The sequence below is a fragment of the Dendrobium catenatum genome, unplaced genomic scaffold (genome assembly GCF_001605985.2).
Source record: "Dendrobium catenatum unplaced genomic scaffold, ASM160598v2 fragScaff_scaffold_134, whole genome shotgun sequence".
Classification (NCBI taxonomy): Eukaryota; Viridiplantae; Streptophyta; class Magnoliopsida; order Asparagales; family Orchidaceae; genus Dendrobium; species Dendrobium catenatum.
The window spans coordinates 438,942-460,081 of NW_021318596.1; the positions used below are offsets into that span (position 1 = coordinate 438,942).

General features: G+C 35.6%; 1 protein-coding gene across 3 annotated transcripts; it reads left to right on the forward strand.

Annotated features, from left to right (window-relative positions):
• Positions 1 to 896: 896 nt before the first annotated feature.
• Positions 897 to 19,655, forward strand: LOC110095286 (DEAD-box ATP-dependent RNA helicase 41). Of its 3 annotated transcripts, none has more exons than XM_020820755.2 (4): positions 897 to 1,198; positions 6,660 to 6,738; positions 6,805 to 6,951; positions 18,042 to 19,655. In XM_020820755.2, the coding sequence occupies exons 3-4, from the start codon at positions 6,882 to 6,884 to the stop codon at positions 19,580 to 19,582; spliced, it is 1,611 nt and encodes a 536-aa protein (XP_020676414.1). In that variant the 5' UTR covers positions 897 to 1,198; positions 6,660 to 6,738; positions 6,805 to 6,881; the 3' UTR covers positions 19,583 to 19,655. The 3 variants fall into 3 exon arrangements, with proteins under 3 accessions (XP_020676414.1, XP_020676412.1, XP_020676411.1); XM_020820753.2 differs by having other exon boundaries at positions 6,831 to 6,951; XM_020820752.2 differs by lacking the exon at positions 897 to 1,198 and adding an exon at positions 1,223 to 1,373 and having other exon boundaries at positions 6,831 to 6,951.
• The last annotated feature ends 1,485 nt before the right edge of the window (positions 19,656 to 21,140 follow it).

The window sequence follows — 21,140 nt, forward strand, 5'->3', positions numbered from 1 at the left end:
CAATTTAGGGGAAAGATAAATAGCTAGTTGAGTTACTGATGATTCATGATCTGATCTATCTGAGTTTGTAAAGGTATTTTTTGAATTTTGTTATAGTCATGACTAGTTGTTTAATTGCCATGTTTTTGTCTATAGTCATATGCTATATTGTATAATTGTTGTTTATACATTTTTTATGATCACTGAAAAGAATAGAGATTATGAATGAGTATTTTATTTTGCTTACTGGAAGTTAATTAAAAGCTTTGTGGTCTAGCTTAATTAAAAAAATTGAAAAGTTCCCAGAATTTTGATCTTGAGCTCGATCTGTCACAATTCAACAATATATGATATGTTATGTTTGTAAGTCATATTTGATTGGGTTGTATCAGCTACGCTCTCAAAGATTTCTCTTTTTCTATAATCTTCTTATAACCTCAGACCTCAGCACTGCTCCCCAATATCACAGTGCTATCAAGATCTGTCCATCAAACAAAAAGGAATGAACATCACGAAAATAATAATAGCAAAGCTCTAATATGTAATATTTAATTTGATTTGATTATGGACAAATATAAAATTTAAATAAAAATACAGTTGAAATCAAATTAATTTAAAATATTTTTTGATAAAATGATGTAACTTGGAATTATTAAAGCATATACAAATTTCATCCTACACAAAAAAGAAGGCATAATTCCATCCGAATTAATTACATGGCTATTACATAATAGAAAAAAATTATAATTTATATAAAATTTATAAATATATATAATATTCATTTCTATTTTATGAAATTTAAATTTAAATGAAATTAAATAATTGATTGATTTAAATTTTCATTTTGATCGATTTTTAACACCCTGTTATATTTATAAGCTAGTTCATTGATTATTGCGTCCGTTTTCGTCTGCATATCGTTATCGCCGACGCCTAGTTCCTCCATTTTTCTATTCTTCTTCCGCGGTTTTCTCAAACGAGGGAGGTTGAAGACGGATGTAAATCAGAGGCGGAAGGCGAGGGCAGTGAAAGCTGAATATGCAGAGAAAGAAATATAACATTAACAGAGGTAAAGAAGAAAAGAACTGAAGAAATAATTAGTAAGCCAAGGCCGAAGAAGCCCTTTGCGTAAGAGCAGGGAAAAGTGGAGGTTCGCATGCTCTGATTTTGGAAGAAGTGAATGCCAAATTGAATTGTGGAAGAATTAGGGTTTTGCTAGGTATGTGCTGAATTCCTTTGGGTTTATTTCGTTGGCATTAGTTTGCGAGTTGTTTGGAATCAAGCGAGCGGCCAAGTAGCTAGGAAGGATAATTTCAGACCTTAGCGTGAGGAAGCCTCCTTGCTTTCTTCATTGACATCGTCGTTGCCATCTTCCGATTATGCTTAGGGCTAAGGTATGCACTAAAATTTCAAAGTAGTTTTCATTAATTATGTTTGATTATGATGGAAGTGATAACTATTAATAAATGATTATATGATGGGTATTCTTAGAGCTTAATTTTGTTATGTATTTAGGGCCTGTTTAGGAACCGGCAGGATTTAACTATTTATAATTTAGTAAATCATGTAAATCCAAATTTAATAAATCCTGGAACTCTTAAATCTTAAAAATTATTTGACAAGTTAAGTGATAAATATTGTTAAATCTTAAGGGGCTATTTGGTAGCAGGATTTAGGCCAGATTTGAGCGAAATTTAGCGAAACAGCCTAAAATGCAAAACCAAATCTCACGGCAAAGGAAAGCCGCCTTAGACGGAAAATTCCGCCTCTTTGTGTTAAATCCCGGATTTCTGAAATCCAATTTTTTGCCGGATTTATGAAATCCATTGGCTCTAGTGGAAGAGTCCGCTCGTTAAATCCGCTATGTAGTCAAACATTCACATAGGATTTAATAGGATTTATCATGAAAGTTACCAAACAATTTTCAGGATTTAGGCCCCTCATGATTCCAGAAATCCGAATTTAGAAGATTTATGAAATCCTACTTAAATCAAATCCTGGGTGCTACCAAACAGCCCATAAGTGTTAAATCTCGTTGCGAATGTAGCCATTTTCTCCTATTCGCTCGCTTCTTCGGTCAAATCCTATAAATCCGCCGAACTCCCGAATTTAGTAAATCCTGCGTGAGATTTACTGCAAAAAGGTGGTTACATCGGATTTATTCCGCCGTGAGATTTATGCCGAGTCAAAATCCTGTTTGGCAGGATTTTTGCTAAATCCTGCTCAAATCCTGCGTAAATCCTATGAAAATCTTGCTCAAATCCTGCGTAAATCCTATGAATAAGGCTAGTAAATTCTTTTTTTTTTTTCTTGTTTTGAATTGAGATTTGAGAGCTCTTTGTAATTGCCTTAATTTGAAATCAAGATTCCTTGTTGATAAAGATTTTAGCTTTGCAATCTTAGCTTAATTGATATTATACCTAATTGTACATTGAGTTCAGTTTGGTTATGTTGTTATAGGTGATTGATTACCTTTTTAGTTTTATTAATTTTTGCTACTGGATAGTTCTTGTTAAGATAGAAGTTTAATTTAACATGTATTAATAAATGAAAAAAAACATGTATTACAAACCTAAACATGCAGTTGCCTTATCCTAAAAATTCCATTTCTCGTTTATTAGTACCATTGATTAGCATATTCACACATTTCTATTACAAGCTAATTGATGTTAATGATCTAAAGGAATGTTGATTTAAACTTAAGGGTTTTAGTGCATACAAGTTGATGCCTTGAGATCCAATTATTATTTGACTTAGAGTTTGAGTATGATTTACTTATAACTTAAAAATAATATCCTCTATTCTTTCCAGTCAATATTATAATCATTTTTAGATTTTATTTGATGATATTATGCCAAGCTTTATTTTACAAAGTAAAGTTGTCATTATTACTACAAAGATGAATGAATTTCTAATTTAAATAAAAATATTTATGAAAAAACGGTGTTTCCACAAACAAATTTTTATTATTGGTTCTTCATTTCTATGCCAAAAATTCAAATATTGGACTCATTATCAATGTTGTTCATTTATTGTAAGGTGGTATCCTAGTTATGGTAGATTTTATTCGTCCAGCCATTTCCATAATTATGGTACTTGCCACCAAAGTTATTCTGGTGAAGTAGTTGTTTTTTGTGTTTGAAAAATTTCCTCAAAAATATATATAGTCATATTTGTGATACTATGAATCAAATAGCTTTTGAATATAATAATTTAACCAAATACATTTAGATTTATTTTAAAATGACCCAATAGTTTTTTTGTCCCTTATACAAAGATAATTTAATTTGATTTTCAAATTCTTTTAGCATTTATGTTTTCTTATAAAAAAGAATAATTTAGCATTTTCATGCTAGTTAGTTTCAATGGGTGGCGGCATGTGTAAGAATGATGGTAAGGGAAATATCATAGTAGATTGATGAAGTTAATGGCAAAACCTGTTTAGATTATGAGCAATATGATCACTAAAAGGGATTTAATTTGTTTTGAGCTACTCAGCTTCAAGTATAGATTGTTATTGCCCTAATAAACTCCCTTCTTTGCATATCATTCTCCCTTGTCCATAACACATGTTGTAACAATTTATATAAAGTTAAGTTTCACCTTGTAAATATGCTTAGGATCCATGAAGTGCAATAGCTCATCCTTAAAGTATCGCCAAAAGAACACTCTCATTATAAGTCTTTTTAGGTCTACCTTTACCTTTCTTAACATAGCCCAAATCTAATACATCTACTCTTCTAACTGGGTCATCAGAAGGACAACGTTTAATGCGACCAAACCATCTAAGGCGACTCTCTCTAATCTTATCTGCCAGTGGAGCTACTCCAACCTTTTCGCATATAAACTCGTTTCGCATTCTGCCTATAAGAGTGAATCCAATCATCCATCTGATCATCCTTATGTCTACAACACTTAGCTTAATTTATGCTTCTCTTTTAATGGTCAATATTCTGCCCTATAAAGCATTGCAGGTCTCACGACCATCTTATAAAAATATCCCTTGAGTTTGAGAGTTACTTTTCTATCACGCAACATGTTTGATGCATTGCTACACTTCAACCATCCAACTTAAATTCTACCAATAATATTTTCATCTATTTCACCATTACTTTGAACAAGAGACCCGAGATATCTAAATATGTATTCTTATTAATGACTTGATCGCCCAAAGTCACAATCCCCCCACTAGATCTATTACTCCTAAAATTACTTTTCATGTATTCAATTTTAGATCTACTCAAACGAAAACCTTTAGACTCTAAGGTTGACGTCCATACTTCAAGTTTACCTTCATCTCCCTCTCTAGTCTTATCAACAAGAAGAATATCATAAACAAAAAGCGTACACCAAGGTACATCCTCTTGCAAATTCTTTGTAAGAACATCCATGAATAAAACAAAAAGATATGAGCTTAAATCTAATTCTTGATGTAATCCAACTGAAATAGGAAAATACTTGGTCAAACCACCTTGTGCTTGAACACAAGTAATAGCTCCTGGATGCATATCCTTAATGATTTGAATTTTAGCATTATTAATCCCCTTCTTTTCTAGAACTATCCAGAATACTTTTCTTGGGACTTTATCATAAGTTTTCTCTAAATCAATAAATATCATATGTAGATCCTCCTTATTCTCTCTATATTCTTTCATCAAACCTCTCAATAAATGTATAGCTTATAGTGTACCTACTCGGCAAGAATCCAAATTAATTTTGAGAAACATTAGTATCACATTGTAACTTATGCTTCATAACTTTCTCCCATAGTTTTAAAGTATGACACATTAACTTAACTCTTCTATAATTCATACACTTATGTGCATCACCTTTATTCTTAGAAAATAAGAATCAATACACTCTTTTCCACTCATCTGACATCTTTTTAGTCTCATAGAAGGAATGTGCATTTAAAAACCTTTAAACCGTGCTACATGTTGCTAGTTTTGTCTAACGTGTTATTAGTGGACCCTCCATAGAAGGCTTTGCAATCAAAGGCTAGTTATCAGATTTTCAGGATAGGGCGGTTGCACTCAAGAAGAAGACATAATTGGTAGTTCATTCAGTTTCATTAGAATCAATGATCTTTTTTGCTTGATAATAACATTCAATCATGTTAGAGAAAGCCAATAAAATGTAAACTATAAGCAGAATTACCTTCAACTGCTAAATGCTCCATTAAACCCATTGAAATATTCTTGATTTGTAATATGCATTCACATCAATATTTTCAAATTGCTAAGTGCAATGTGATTTAAGGTTCATTTTCTCTTTAATGTGTAAAGTGTAAAATAAAACAACTTTTTTACTAACTTGATTGTTCATTTGAGACAGTAGTTAATTAGATAAATTGAAACTACATCTGATAATACTTTTTAGCAAATATAATGATACATTCCATAGTAATAGTTTCCAGTTATTCGAATTAAAAAAAAAAAGAATAAAAGATATAAAAACTTAAAATCAACAATATACTTATGAGATTGCGTAACTATTTAGAGACCAAGGGGTTGAGATAACATACTTGAGAAAGTGAAGATGAGATATCAAGAAGCATTGCAAGAAGAAGCTTGTAAGAGAGAAGCTAGTAGCATCATTAATAAGAACTAGCGAGAAGTGTATAAGAAATAGTAGGTGAGTGACTATAAAGACAAGAGTCACTGAGAAGCAACTAATTCCAATGGAAGAGAATGGAAAATAATGAACAACGACTTAATGATTATGAAAAATGTCAAAGAGAAGCACGTTTTTGCCTAATTATTAAGGCATATGCTAAACCTAATTACAAAAATTGAACCAAGATTTTGCTTTTGAGTAGGACTCGAGCGCATTATGCTTCAATGTGACGTGACGATGCAATGCAATGTGCATTTTGCTGCAAGCTTGGCTTCAAATACGAGTTATGTACATGGCCAACGCATTATTTTACTTCGTTGTTAAAGTTTGCTTTTAACAAAATTGCCTCACAAATTTGAATGACATAAATCATATTTAATTTAGTTAAGTCAAACTGAAAAGTGACTTGATTGTGTTTTTTTATTAATTTAAGTTTAAATTTTATTAAGAGCCCTTTTGTGACTATTAATAAATGAAGCAAGCCTATCAATAGGGTATTCCTCCCCCCCCCAATGAAAACCCTCAAACCCAAAGATTTTTTAGTTTGATCAAGAAGGTCTTTATGAGGAACAACTCTTTACTCATCTTAGTTCATACTCTTAGCACATCTCTATTAATTAAGCGGGAATTTCTCGAGGATGCCATCCTTCAAAATTGATTAGAATAATCTATCCTAATTAAAAATCTATTCGCTTAAATTTTATTTTTTATTTATCAATTATTACGCATTTAGTTCTATTGTGATCTGCTATTATATATTTTGTTCTTTATTTCAATAAATCTGATATTTTAATTATATCCACATATACAGAGAAAAATTTAGATGGCATTTACATAATTTTTTTTAAACTATCAATAAATGAAGTGATATTTTGTAACTAATACCTGCAAAATATTTTAACTAAATCCAAAAGTGACAAACGTAAACCTTGTGGTGACAGGGAAACTAACGTAAACCTTGTGGTGACAGGGACACTCACCTTCTTGTACTTTACATGCTTTCCTCTTCTCCATTATTTTTAAGCTATTCTTCTGTATTTTAATAGAAAAAAAGGCTTTTGTAGGTTGCTGATTGGAAAGAGTACAAAGTTTAAATGTAAAGAGGACCTCAGCTGTTGAGATTCAGATGCATCAATTTATGCAGTAAGAATTTTTTGTTTTTTTAACTTGAATGGAAATTGATGCTGATTGCTACTATTGATCTTCAAGAACATTTGTTCCCATGTCATTACCAGCCCTCAACTATTTGTGGATCAACTCAGAATTTTCCTTTTTTCACTGAAGAAATGAATGCTGAGAAGAACAAGTTGATGCTTGAATCTCTTGCTACTGTTGACACAAATGAAGAAAATACAGGTACTGCAGTTTATATTTTTTAATTCATATCAGATTAATAATTTCATTGTTCAGCTACTCTTAATGGTTTCCTCCAAGTATGTTGATATTGTTATGCTTCTCTGCTAACAGCCAAATCCACGTGTAGACTTCTAGATCTTTTGACTAGTTCTCAACCATATTGATTGTTATAGGAGGCACAACTTCATTGCCACTCACTTAGTTTTTGGGAAAAGTTATTTTGAGGGAAAAAAAAAAAAAAACAGAGTCATCTTAGTGCAAGTAGCTAATTAAAGATATAAACTGGTTAAAAGTTTGGATTAATGTAAAAAGGCTGACCTGGTTTGACCCTCATAGTAAGCAGGTAATCGTTTATCCTATTACCCTGCTGAAAGATACTAGATGTGTGAAATGCATCTTGTTGGTGAGATCAAAGTAACAAGTTTCTTACTTCTAGATGTCTAAAAGCATCCCATTTAAGTAATACGTATCATTAATGTGGAGTCCTGACCAAACTTGAGTAATGATAAAAAAGAAATGAAAAAGCTAACCTCATGCCCTTCCATGTTTCCTGAAGCTCAGCCAAGTGTACCGAATCCATTCTATATGAAATCGCAATAGCACCGATAAGATGACCACACTTTAAATCCATAGAATGAGTTCAGTAGCTTCTTCCGTCAAACTAAATCTTGACCCATCTAACAGGAGGAAAGTAAGTTAGTAGGAGAGGTATAGAGGATCTCTAAAAGATTTTTGAGTGCTAATCAGTGAAGAATATACTTGAGAAGTTAGACATAGTTTAATATACCTGTTGTGCATCGGCAAACACATGTCGTGATGCAGCTTACATGATTGTTGCTAGTCCCACTAGGTCCTATTTTGCTTATCTTTTCTAGTATTGTTGTTTCTTACATCAGTTGCTATAACATCCACTAGTTTATTAGTTCCATTACTACAATATTGTCGCACTTTGTCATTTTTTTGTTTCTTGGGTTCAAATTTGGTTTAACTTGCGAGTATATGTTCTTTTCATTGGGAGTACCTTTACACGTTTGTTTAAAATCCTAATTTTTTATAAGATTCAATTCTTATTTATTAGGGATGATGAGTTTATACATTGATATTTTAATGCATGTAAATGATGATCTGTGCTTGAATAAATATTAATGTTTTAATTTTCATTCTTCTATGTACAAGTTGAAGGTATGATTCCTTCGAGTATGGTACAAGTGTGACTGTATAATTTCGAGAGAAGTCATCTCGTTGTATCAACATGTGGCTTGAATTTCTTACTTTGTTAACTTTTTTCTTTCTCTAATTTCTTCGACATTTTTTATTATTGACTTGTTGATGATCATGATTTTGTTCCAATTTGACATACTAGGAATCTAATCATTGCGATTAAATTATAATTGCTCACTAATTTTTTGTGGTTCAAATTCCTCATTATGTTTTTTGAATATATTTGATTATTACATTATTGGTGGGGTTTTAGCTCTTGTGTTGTGGGTAGGAGTGTCAATATTTGACACGACATGAAAACTTGACCCGAAAATTTCGGGTTGGACCCGACCCGTTTGAAAAACGGGTCGGGTTCGGGTTGACCCGACGGGTTGTCGGGTCAACCGGAAACCCGTTTAGAATGAGCTGCCCGAGGCTGCCTGCACCTGCCTCGGCTACTCTCGCAGCTGCCCGAGGCTGCCTGCACCTGCCTCGGCTACCCACGCCTTCACCTGCCCGAGCCTTGATAGATAAGACACTATCATGAGATTTCGCCCTCATTTTGTGAGGACTTTATGATCCGAGTTCTGGTTTCCTATAGGCGCAAGCCCCTATAATTAATTACCCCTCCCGATAACGAGAGAGAACTTTCGATTAAGGCTAGTCGTCAATCATATATGTTATATCCATAGATATGTAGTATCAAGTGTATAGTAGCAGCATGGGTTAGAGAATTGGAGAGTTTGGAGATCTAATATTTAAAATTAGAAAATTTTCACCATCTTGCACTTAAAGCAGATGATGGGGAAATGGATGATGGACCCGATTAAGATCCCATGGTTCCATTATCCCGGGCCATCGTGGTCCTTGACAGAAGGATCCTTGTCGGCAGCCATGGGTTGCTTCGTCCAAGGGTACCTTGTAGACCTGGGGGGAGTGTTTGTCTAAGGAGATAAATTTAAATCTACATTAGCTAACAGAGGGCTTTGTGCCATTTCGATTATATCATATTGATTAATATCTCAATGATTTGATGTCACTAAGGAACGTATTGCCTCTGATCATAACCACTATTTCGTGGTGTCATTTGGCTGCAAAACCACTCGGTTCAGAGGGCTCCGGGTCATAACCGTTTATCCTGCGGTGCCATTTGGCTGCAAAATCACCTATCATAAGACATGTATCACGTCCTTACTGGCAGGAGGTTATCTGAGAATGGATCCTAGTGATATTTTCGACTAGGTCTTAGCTCTATGTGAGCTGAAGTAAATTTTAACTTGTTCACCCCGGCAAACTGTTGTGGAGGGTGGATGGATTTTACTTTAAGTTTTTGATAGATTTGTTTCAATTTTAAATATTAGAGTTGAATGATTGGGATTTTGGATTTTGGATTTTTGTGGGCGTTTGGAGGCATTTTGAAATATTTAGAATTGACCCCTCCGGTTGAGATAAGCATTCAACACGGCCATCATTGGAGTGACTTTGAGGTGGAAAAGTCTGTACAAGTTGTTAAATCTAATTCAATTGTCCCAAGTCTAACCAAGAGAGGGGGTGAATTGGTTATTTTAAAAAATCTCTTGGATATAGAAACCGATTTCTGATTTTTGCACAATTAAAAGTTTTATCAATTTAAAATTTTTCAACCTCAAAAATTTAAACACGCAGAAAAATAAAAATACAAAAAATAGGAACATAGAAATTTATAATGGTTCAGTTCAACTAGACCTACATCCACTCCCTGAAGACTCTCTCTTCAAGTATTGCACTATTATCAAAGTGTCTCTCTTTTTGCTCTCACAGCAAAGCGGAGAAGCCTTTACAATTACCCTCTCTTCCACCAATTTCCGGTGTGGCAGAGTACCGTCGTCCATTCACACCCTCAAAGTGTCGGCAGAGTACCGTCGCTTTCACACTCTCCAAGTGTCGGTAGAGTACCATCATCCTTTCACACTCTCCAAGTGTCGGTAGAGTACCGTCGTCATTTCACACTCTCCAAGTGTCGGCAGAGTACCGTCATCCTTTCACACTTTCCAAGTGTCGGCAAAGAATATGATCTTCTTCAAAGATCTTCTCCCGAGCGTTTTCAAAGAAATATGGAAGAGTTTTGACACAATTAAGGAAGTGTTTTGACACAATTGCGATTAAATTATAATTGTTCACTAATTTTTTGTGGTTCAAATTCCTCATTATGTTTTTTGAATTTTTTATTATTATTACATTATTTGTGGGGTTTTAGCTCTTGTGTTTACTATTTTATTTAAAATATAAGTTTTTAGCTTACTTAGTGATCTGTGATTGGCGAAACATTATTCCCTTTATTTAATTTATCTATATTACATCATTATATATCATTAGAAAATATTAACCCTAACCATACTGCATTAACCATTCTTAGAGATTCTAGGGGAATTTTGAAAACTACTTCAATGTGAACTTTCCAGATTTCATCTGTTGGCATTGTGCTTGTGAAGTTGAATTTGTAAAGCCCTTTATAAGTTGCACCCATCAGAGGGATTATTGATCAATATTGGACTCGATTAGATTAGACATTTTGTGTATGATTTGCAACAAATAATCAATCATTTCTTCTATCACGGTCAGCAGGCTCCTCCTTAAATTGAAAGCTTGTGAAGTAAGCAAATGAGGTTGATTACATGAGTTTCTCCACTCACAAATGTTATTGCTAGAGTTGCTATTAGTATTTTTTGGTGACCAAATAATACATTTTCCCATTAAGTATGAGGCTAGGAGGGTGATCAAATTTCATTTTATATGGTTGGATCTTTTTTGTATCATTCACTGAATGGTAGGGGTATCAATATTTGACACGACACTAAAACCCGACCCATTTTGAGTCGAGTCCGGGTTCCCGGATTCGACCCGTTTGAAAAACGGGTCGGGTTCGGGTTGACCCGACGGGTTGCTGGGTCAACCCGAAAACTCATTTGCTTTGCATTTATTTGTTGAGCCCTATATGATAAAACTACAAACAGGTGGGCTAAACCAGCAAATTTAGCGATGCGTGCTTTTACGAAATACATCACTTGAAGGGTCAAACGATCTCCGAAGGACAAACGGACAACAGCATCGTGATCAGAACATCGAACTCTGCTAGGTCGAGGCCCCTCGCAGTCGAATCAGATGAGATCGATCAAAAAGGACGACCGACATCCAAATTAAAGCGCGATGTTGATTAAACGATATCGGATCAAAGAACAGGCTTCGTCGTTGCATCAGAAACGTTGTCAACCTCTAAAAAATACATTTTGTTTATTCAATTTGAAGCATCCGGATGTGTTGCACGAATTTTGAGATGAAACACGCATATCAAAAAGAATAGGCATGGGCATTGCCTAAACAAAGTTCGATTGTGAAACGGACTAAGTCATTGCGTTCAGAGCATCCTAAATACCCAAGGATGACAGCCAATTCATTCAAATCAAAGCATGCAAGGAGGTCGGCACGCATCCCAAGGCAAAACACACATTTTAAGGAAAAGGCCGCTCGATGCTATCCAAATGACGTTCGATTGACGAACAGACTTCATCGTTGCGTCTGGAACATCGTCAACACTTAAAATATTTATCTTATTTAATTGATTGGGATCGGCCGAGGTGTGGCACAAATCCCGAGGCAAAACACAAATTTTAAGGAAAAGGTCGCTCGGGGCTACCCAAACAATGTCAGATTGACAAACATACTTCACTGTTGCATCTGGAACGCTGTCAATATTCTAAATACACTGTTAATTTATTCAATTAAGGTTACACACGCAATTCGAGGCGGTTCCAAAGCAACTACACACATGTCGAGAAAAATTAGCCTCGACATTACTCAAACGACTCCCGATTGAGAAACAAACTATGTCGTTGTGATCGGAATATTGACAATACTCTAAATCCACTATTAATTTGTTCAATTACGATTGTTTGGCGAGATCGACAAGCATTTCGAGGTAAAATACACACAAACTTCGAGAAAATGCACACAAATTAAGAAATTACGTCGATCGAGTCTCTTTTTCAGAGAAATCATCACACTGCTATCATTTTAATTAGTAATAACATTCATAATAATATTTTAATTAATTAAATATTATTATGAACTTGATAAAAATCAGAAGTCTAAATGACATTTGGAATCAAATTTAATGCAATTAAATGCATACCTTGTCTGCGTCGAAGCCTTATGCCTGAATCCCGGATTTCTCGCTGAACTTCACGATCGTCTCTACCTTGAATCCTGCGACTGATTTGCCTTGATCAAATCTCGGTCTGTTGATAAAAAAGTGGGCCAGATGGACTACTAAAATCAGGTATTTTGACGAAAGAAAGCTCCCGATCTCCTCGACATGGAAGTTCCGCCCATCTACAACTTTCCACCACCTCTACTTCACACAAGCTATTCGAGAACCCACTTCCGGCCTACATTCTTAACCAACCAGGTTCGTCTCTTCAGCTGTCTGCAAAGGTCATCTCAATGTCAGTAGAGGTAACATCTCAATCATTATTATATGTATTTGTATATATGTGTGCATATCTTTAAAAAAACAAGAGTTAAAAAAAAAAAGTTAAAAAAAAGGAGAGAAAAATAGAGAGAAAAAAGAGGGAATGAAGGAAACATTGTGTCTCAATTTGTGTGCCACCCCATCGCCACCACCACATTGAAGGTATAATCCCCCTAAACTCAAAACTCTGAGATCCCCTGATGTAGGCAAAGTGGGAGTCTTTCTGATTTTTTTCTTGCATCAGCCCCCTTTGGTGCTTGCAGTGTGACAAAATAATCATATATATACGCTTTTGTTAGCATTGTCGGAGGAAGTGCGTCGCGGTGCTATTAACGAAGCGGGTAATCACCCAAATCCCATTTCGACGGTCGCAGCGTACCAGAAAACCGACTATACACGCTTTTATTAGTGTTGTGGGATCGGAATCCGGTACAACGTCCACGACGAAGTAGGGTTACTTATAAGTACCCGTACGCGGGAAAATGACAGTGCTTTTAAACAATTAACCTCGCCGATCCCATACACGCTTTTATTATCGTGGTGGGAATGAAGACATGGCCGCGGTGTCTAAGGACACCTACCATACACGCTTTTATTAGCATGGTGGGAAGGCCTAGAATTCTGTAGTTTTCCCGTAAAAGGGGAAGACATTAGGAGGCTGCCGAAATTTTTGGTGAATCAAGGACACAACTTGGGATTGAAACAGGGGACTTATGAGCTCGGACTTGAACTAAATGGATCTAAATGAATTCAAACTTAAATGAATTTGAATCCAAACAAGTGACAACGAATAATAGGGAATTCTGGACTTGAACTCTCATTTGAGCAAAAGCAAAGGACTTTCACTCAAATTAAACATCAGTCAAACTTGCAAACATTGAAGTTAAGCTTGAATGAACACTTATAGGAGACTTGGACAATTATAAAGGACTTTTATTGAACTTGATTTGTACAACTTGAACTCAACAAGACTACAAGAACTTGAACTCAATCAAACTTGCAAATTTGGACTTGCACATTGAATTTGAGTTGAACAACTTCGAGTGGAACTTAAACATTTGAATTCAAGCAAGGACTTGAACCACAAAGGACTCGTGGAGGAAGGTATCCAAGCACGATCAACATGGAAGCAAGAATCACGTGGAAATGCAATTAATATGAACTTAACTCGAATTTGAACACAACTAAGATGAAGGAGCAATAATGAAACTTCATTTGAACAACAAACAATCAAATATCATATGATGCTCTCAATGAATAACACAACTTGCTTGCAAAGGTAAATCAACAGGCAATGAATACTGCGACACTCCTACAGTCAACAATAGTCTTGTGTTAAGCAAATATATCAATCTCCTATGAACTGTCGTAGGAGACCTGTCACATACAAACAAGGGCATTTACAAGTAGATGTCGGAGAGCTCTCGCTCATACAAAAGTTCAATCAAAGGTAATAGAAAATAATATGTGATAGATGCTAAACTCTCTCATAGTCAGCAATTACTTAATACCAGTCAATAAAACAGAAGCACCAATTCCCTGCAACCAGAAGAGACGATATACATGCAAATGAATGTTAACAACCAAATAAAAGACTCATGGTGGAATTCTCAAAGCATACAAGTTTCGATCAATTGGTCAGATTATTTAAACAAAGATCAATGAAGGGATAGATAACCCATGCCAAAGCTTTGGCATGCATGATATGTTGTTTCACAAGCAATAACCAACATGAATGTGATGAACGAAGGAGAGATGAAATATGCAAGTTTCGTATACACGAGCTGATATATCAGACTATTGCAAGCATGACTACAACCCATTTGCAACCAAAGGCAAATGACATACAAGAAGTATGACCTATTCACAAACAAAGGTTACTTGGAAAATGCAATGACATGCCTACACTCAATAGCAAGGAATTCTTAGGGATGTCCACTGATTTCGAAGTATAGGACATCAGTAAGAAAGCAGACATCCATGGTCGAAGCGATTGATTCCTTATTAAAACCAACAATTGAAAATAGGGATGATGACATAACTAGGAAGTTGCTTATTGATTTCTATGCGAGTTTCTGGGAAGAGAAAACCAGATCAAATCATTATAGAGTGAATCTCAATTCAACCAAATCTTGGACATTGAGTTGGATAAGATTATTGAGGCTTGCAAGTTCCTTGATGAACAATGGCTGTGCATCCAACATACCTCATACGAATAAATATTGAGGCAGTATAACAAACACAGACTTCTATGAGCCGTCGTAGAAGACCTGTTAAATATCTAAAATGCCCCCACATATGCACTGTAATATGTATACACATAGCTACACAGAAGGGGATGTATAAAGCACCCGCATGGGCATCGACAAGTGTGTTATGGGTACACACGTGACGTTTAGGAAGCTGTGCGGGTCAATAAATGAACGTAGTTCGAGCCCGATCCTTCTATACGGATATATGAGAGTTGACACAGCTTGAATTATTAAATAGATATATACGGTCAGAGTGTCGATCGGAATATCTGTTTTATACGTTAATATAAGGGCTTCAAAACCTTCAACGAAGAAAATTTATTAACTAAGGTATAAAGCCTATGAAACCCAATCCCTTATCGGCAAGTTGATAGGGTCGACAAGGTTTAGTTAATGAATGACCTCATACACCCCAATAATGACCGTGTTGAATGCAGATCTCAACCGGAGGAGTTAATTCCAATTATTCAAATGATTTTCAAGCTTCACCCAAATACCCATAAAAATCCAAAAATCTCAAATAAAAAAATTTAAAATCAAAATCTAACCATAATTTAAAATCAAAATCTAACCATAAACCACTTAAAGTAAAATTCAACCACCTTCCGCAATAATTTGTCGGGGTGGTCAATTTAAAATTTATTTAAGCTCATATAAAGCTAATGCCTGATCGAAAATATCTCTAGGATCCATTCTCAAACAATTTTCTGCCAATAAGGACGTGATTTGTGTCCTCTGACCTGCAGTTTTGCCGTCAAATGGCACAACATGATAAATGGTTATTACTCGGGGCCCTCTGAACCGAACAATTATTAGGTACCGGTTATGACCAGAGCCAATACGTTTCTTAGTGGCATCAAATTCTTGAGATATAAATCAATACAATATAATCGATAGGGCACAAAGCCCTCTGTTAGCTAAGGTGGATTCAAATTTGTTTCCTTAGACAAACATTCAACCTAGGTCTACAAGGTCCCCTTGGACGAAGCAACCCATGACTGCCGACATGGATCCTTCTGTCAGGTTAAGTCGACTATCTCCTCTGACTAAGTAGACCTGGGACAATGATAATTCGGGACGACGGAACCATGGGATCTTGATCAGATCCATCATCCATTCCCCCACCATCCTCTTTAAGTGCAAGATGGTGAAAATTTTCTAATTTTAAATATCACATCTTCAAACGACGAAGCAACCCATGACTGCCGACAAGGATCCTTCTGTCAGGTTAAGTCGATTATCTCCTCTGACTAAGTAGACCTGGGACCATGATAACTCGGGACGACGGAACCATGGGATCTTGATCAGATCCATCATCCATTCCCCCACCATCCTCTTTAAGTGCAAGATGGTGAAAATTTTCTAATTTTAAATATCACATCTTCAAACTCTCCAATTCTCAAGCTCATACTGCTACTATATGCCAAATACTATGTATCTCTATGTATCTGATTGATGACTAGCCTTAATCGAAAGTTCTCTCTCGTTTATCGGGAGGGGTAATTAACTATAGGTGCTTGCGCCTATAGAAAACCAGAACTCATATAATAAAGTCATCGCAAAATGAAGGCAAAATCTCTGGGTAGTGTCTTATCTACAAACCCATATGCCTTCTCAAAATTTACCCTGGAACTTAAATCCGTTAAAACTCCCCCGAAGAAAAGCAAGCGAGTGGAGGCCGGGGCCGAATTTTCGGAGGCCACATTATTATATAAGTGGGTCGAATCTTTTTTTAAGGTCATGTATATATTACTTCAGGATTGTTGATGGGTGCAACTTATAAAGGGATGATTGATAGAATAGAAAATTACTCCAAAATTAGTGGATGATTGGAGGGAATCTAGTTCCTATATTCGTGGCTGATTTTGGAGGGATCTGGGATTCTGCATTTATTCTAATGTCTTTCTGTATTGATGACGCTAACATTTCTGTTCTATTTCTTATGGTTAATTTTTTTTAATCTATTTTTCCAGCTATTTTCTTTGTGACTATCTTATGGTTCATGTTCGACCGTTCATTTCCAATTGTTTTTAATTGTATGTGACTGATTTTAGGCCACGCCATCATGATCCATCATGAAGGGAGTAGAAAAATACTAAGTTCATCTATAGAGGTTCTGCCTTCTTCTATAACTGAAATATTCAAAATTTGTTATAACTAAATTTAAGTGTACTCTCACTTGACACTCTATATTTGCTTATTTAATAAGTGGTTTCTAAAACTGAATGCTTTAATTCTATATGTACCAGGGGCATGCATTTTGTACTTGTTTCATCAACTATTTTTAATACCAAAAAAAACTTCATAATCCTTGAATGCTTAACATGAGCTCTAATCGCCGCCCATTAACCCAACCATGCATCTCCAACACTGTTCATTGATTTGATTACTGCCCAAAAGCTTCTAATTATGATTTTCCTGCATATGATTATTAATGTATGTTTGGAAATAACGAAATATGATTTTCTGGTGATGAGATGCTGGCAAGCAATAATTAGGTCACATCTATCTTTTAGTAACTAGATCTAGTTTTCAAGTAACTAGACGCCCAGAAAACAGCTAGATAGAGGTAGTAAAGATGGGGGAGAAGGGTGTAAAACCTAAATATTGTGCCTGAAAAAGACTAGTAAATATTATTTGAAAAAGATAGGACTAAAAACTAGATGAAAGTCATCTTAAAGGTCTTAGGTGAATTCCACCATCCATCAAAATATATACTATCAACATCAGACAACTCCATGTTGTCCAGAATTTTCCTGATGATTTGCTTAGGAGAACTTTACTTCCTCATAATCTCAGGTTTGACAATTAAAATGTGATAATGAGAAAGAGCTGCTAAGAAAGAAACTATTTCAAAGTTAGCTAAGCCCCTACTTCTCTCGCACACTATTTTAATTGCATACTATGGTCCGTCCTTGACTCAAACTTCAGTTGAAATTTCCCCAAGTCAGTACATCTTTATCTCGTAAGGGCATAATAATTATTAAGTGTTTTTGATTAAATTGCTCAGCAGGACATCCTCTACATCTGTAGCATACTTTTTTCTTCGCACTCCTATAATTTTAGAAAATTATTGAAATAATACTCTTGATTAAAACTTTCTTATTGTATTAAATTGTCTCTCTGCGCAGATAGCCCTGTCAAGGAAAGATGCAAGGACCAGAGAGAAGCCCTTCCTGGTGAACCACGATGTGTTAAATGTGGACGTTATGGAGAGTATATATGTGATGAGACTGATAATGACATATGCAGCAAAGAATGCAAGCAAATTCTTCTATCCGAGATTACAAATGATAAAAAACAAACTTCAAATATCAATACTGTAAAGGTACCTGCAAATGATGAGTGCTTTTATGTCAGGGATAACAGATCTCGCACTGAATCTTTGAACATCAATCAGATTGAATCTTTAAGGAAAAAACTTGGAATTCATATCAGGGGAGAATCTGTTCCTGGTCCCATTTTTTCCTTTTCATCTTGCAACCTTCCAAAAAAGCTTGAAGAAAATCTCGAGAATGCTGGGTATGAGTTACCCACCCCCATTCAAATGCAAGCCATCCCTGCTGCACTTCTTAATAGGAATTTAATTATTTCCGCCGACACGGGGTCCGGCAAAACAGCATCATTTCTTGTTCCCATCATTTCCCTTTGTTCTCGCATCCCACTTCAACACCTTCGTCCCTGCGACAGAAGGCCACTAGCCATGGTTCTTGCACCTACAAGAGAGCTTTGCATTCAGCTGGAGGATCAAGCCAAAATTCTTGCCAAGGGTCTACCTTTCAAGACAGCCCTTGTGGTTGGAGGAGTTGCAATGGCTTCGCAGGTCCATCGAATACAAAACGGCATAGAATTAATCATTGGCACGCCCGGTAGGCTGATTGATCTCTTAAGCAAACACAACATTGAGCTTGATGAAGTTTCCATGTTTGTTCTGGATGAAGTAGACTGTATTCTTCAGAGAGGATTCCGAGATCAAGTGATGCAGATTTTCAAAGCACTCTCACATCCTCAGTTACTGATGGTTTCTGCAACAATCTCTCATGAGGTGGACAAGATGGCAAGCTTTATGACAAAGAACTTGACATACGTGCTGGCCGGAAATCCCAACATCCCCACCAGTTCTGTGAAACAAATTGTCATTTGGATTGAATCCAAGCTTAAGAAGAAAAAGCTTTTTGAGATTTTGACGAGCAAACAGCACTTCAAACCACCTGTAGTTATCTTTGTAGCTTCAAGGCTAGGAGCTGATCTTTTATCTGAAGCAATTACTGCTTCTACTGGCTTAAAAGCACTTTCTATTCATGGAGAGAAGGCTATGAGTGAGAGAAGAGAGGTTTTGAGGCTGTTTCTCACAGGGGAAGTCTCCATTGTAGTCTCCACAGGGATCTTAGGGCGAGGCATAGATCTATTAAAAGTTCGGCAGGTCGTAATATTCGATATGCCGACATCTTTGAAGGAGTATGTTCATCAGGTTGGAAGAGCATCTAGCATGGGAGAAGATGGAGCTGCAATTGCATTCATTAATGATGATGACAAGAAGCTTTTCCAGGAGCTTTTTCATAATTTAAAATCTGCCGGAGCTGCCATTCCAAGAGAGCTTGCAAATTCGCATTATGTAATGGGTGGCTACCCTATCGTTAGACAACAAAAGAGAAGAAAATGTGGTGCTTGAGCCCTCCTGATTCTTGTGCAGTTGTAGTAATATCAGTAGAGATTCTTTATACCATAGAAAACTGGCTTTAGTACTTTCTGCTCATTTTTGTATTAAAAATCAAGGTTGTAAAAATTGGACCGGATAACGAACCGGCGGAAGAGGGAGAGGTTCACGGTTCGACTGGTTGAACCGGAGTCAAACCGGATGACGCATTAAATAATAATATTATTAAATTCATTGAAATAGAATCATGTAAACTTTTGTGATTATTTATGACAAATTATTCTCAATTTTAATTTCCTCAAAGTATTTAATCCAAGACAAACTGGCCTACCAATGATTGAAAATATCTTGTTTAGCCAGGCCAGACAAAACTGAAGTGAGAGCATAGCCATTTTCCCATGATTCATGGTTTCAGCTAAGGGGGTAGGCTCGTGAGCGGCTCGAACTTGATTTATTAACGATCTCATAAATCAAATTTATTGAGTCACGAGTCTGAGTTCAAACCTATGCTCGAGCTCGAGTTAAACCTGACTCGCTAGGAAAAACTCGTTGAGTTGCTCAATTAATTAAAATTATATTTAAAAAATAATTAAAATTAACATTGTCCAATGTATTTTAATATTTTTAAATTAATTCTTTATTAATAATACAATTGTAAAAATATTAAAAATTTAATTTAAAACAAAAAAAAATCAAAATCAACAAATGAGTTGAGCCCAAACTTAATAATAACTAATCAAATTTAGCTTATTTAGTCAAATATTCGATTCAGCTCAACTCGTTTACACCTTTTTGCACCTTAATTGTAGCTAGTGATGCTTCTTAGATGAGAGCTGATCATTGTCTTAACCTACGATTTAGGAAGAATATATAAGTGGAATTATATTTTTGTTTAAGGAACTGGCACCAATATTTTTTAAAAATAACAAAACATTCAAAGATTTATTTTATTAATTAAAGACTATTTATCACCGCATGAGGAAATAATAACTTTGTCAGCTTGGAGTTTTGCTCCTCTATAAAAAACTATTAAAAACAAAGATTCGTTTATATAAATGCACTCTTTTATAGGAACTTTTATTCCGTCAGATAGCCTATAATATGTCGTCACGTGCTCTTACTTTTTACCGCGCGGCCCGACGACCTGACTCGGACCAAATCCGGGATTACTACGTTCGCGTATTGCTCGGTATAGGCTCGGTATTGCTATGTATTACTCGGTATTGTTTGACAATAACAAGAAATACAACTCTGTGAAGACCAATACCGAGTAATACCTAAAAGAACTCGGTATTGCTCGGTATTGCTCAGTATTGATCTTCACAGAATGGTATTTTTCACTTTTATCGAGCAAAATCGACCAATACCGAACTACGCAAACTCCCGGATTCATTCCGAGTTGGGTCGTCGGGCCGAGCGGTAAAGAGTAAGAGCACATGGCGACATATTATAGGCTACCTGACGTAAAGCTACATTAGGTAACCTGACGAATAAAAATTCCTTTTATAGAGAGAAGACTGAATGACTAAGGTTCCCATTGGGACGATTTTTTTACAGCTTTTTAAAAAAGATT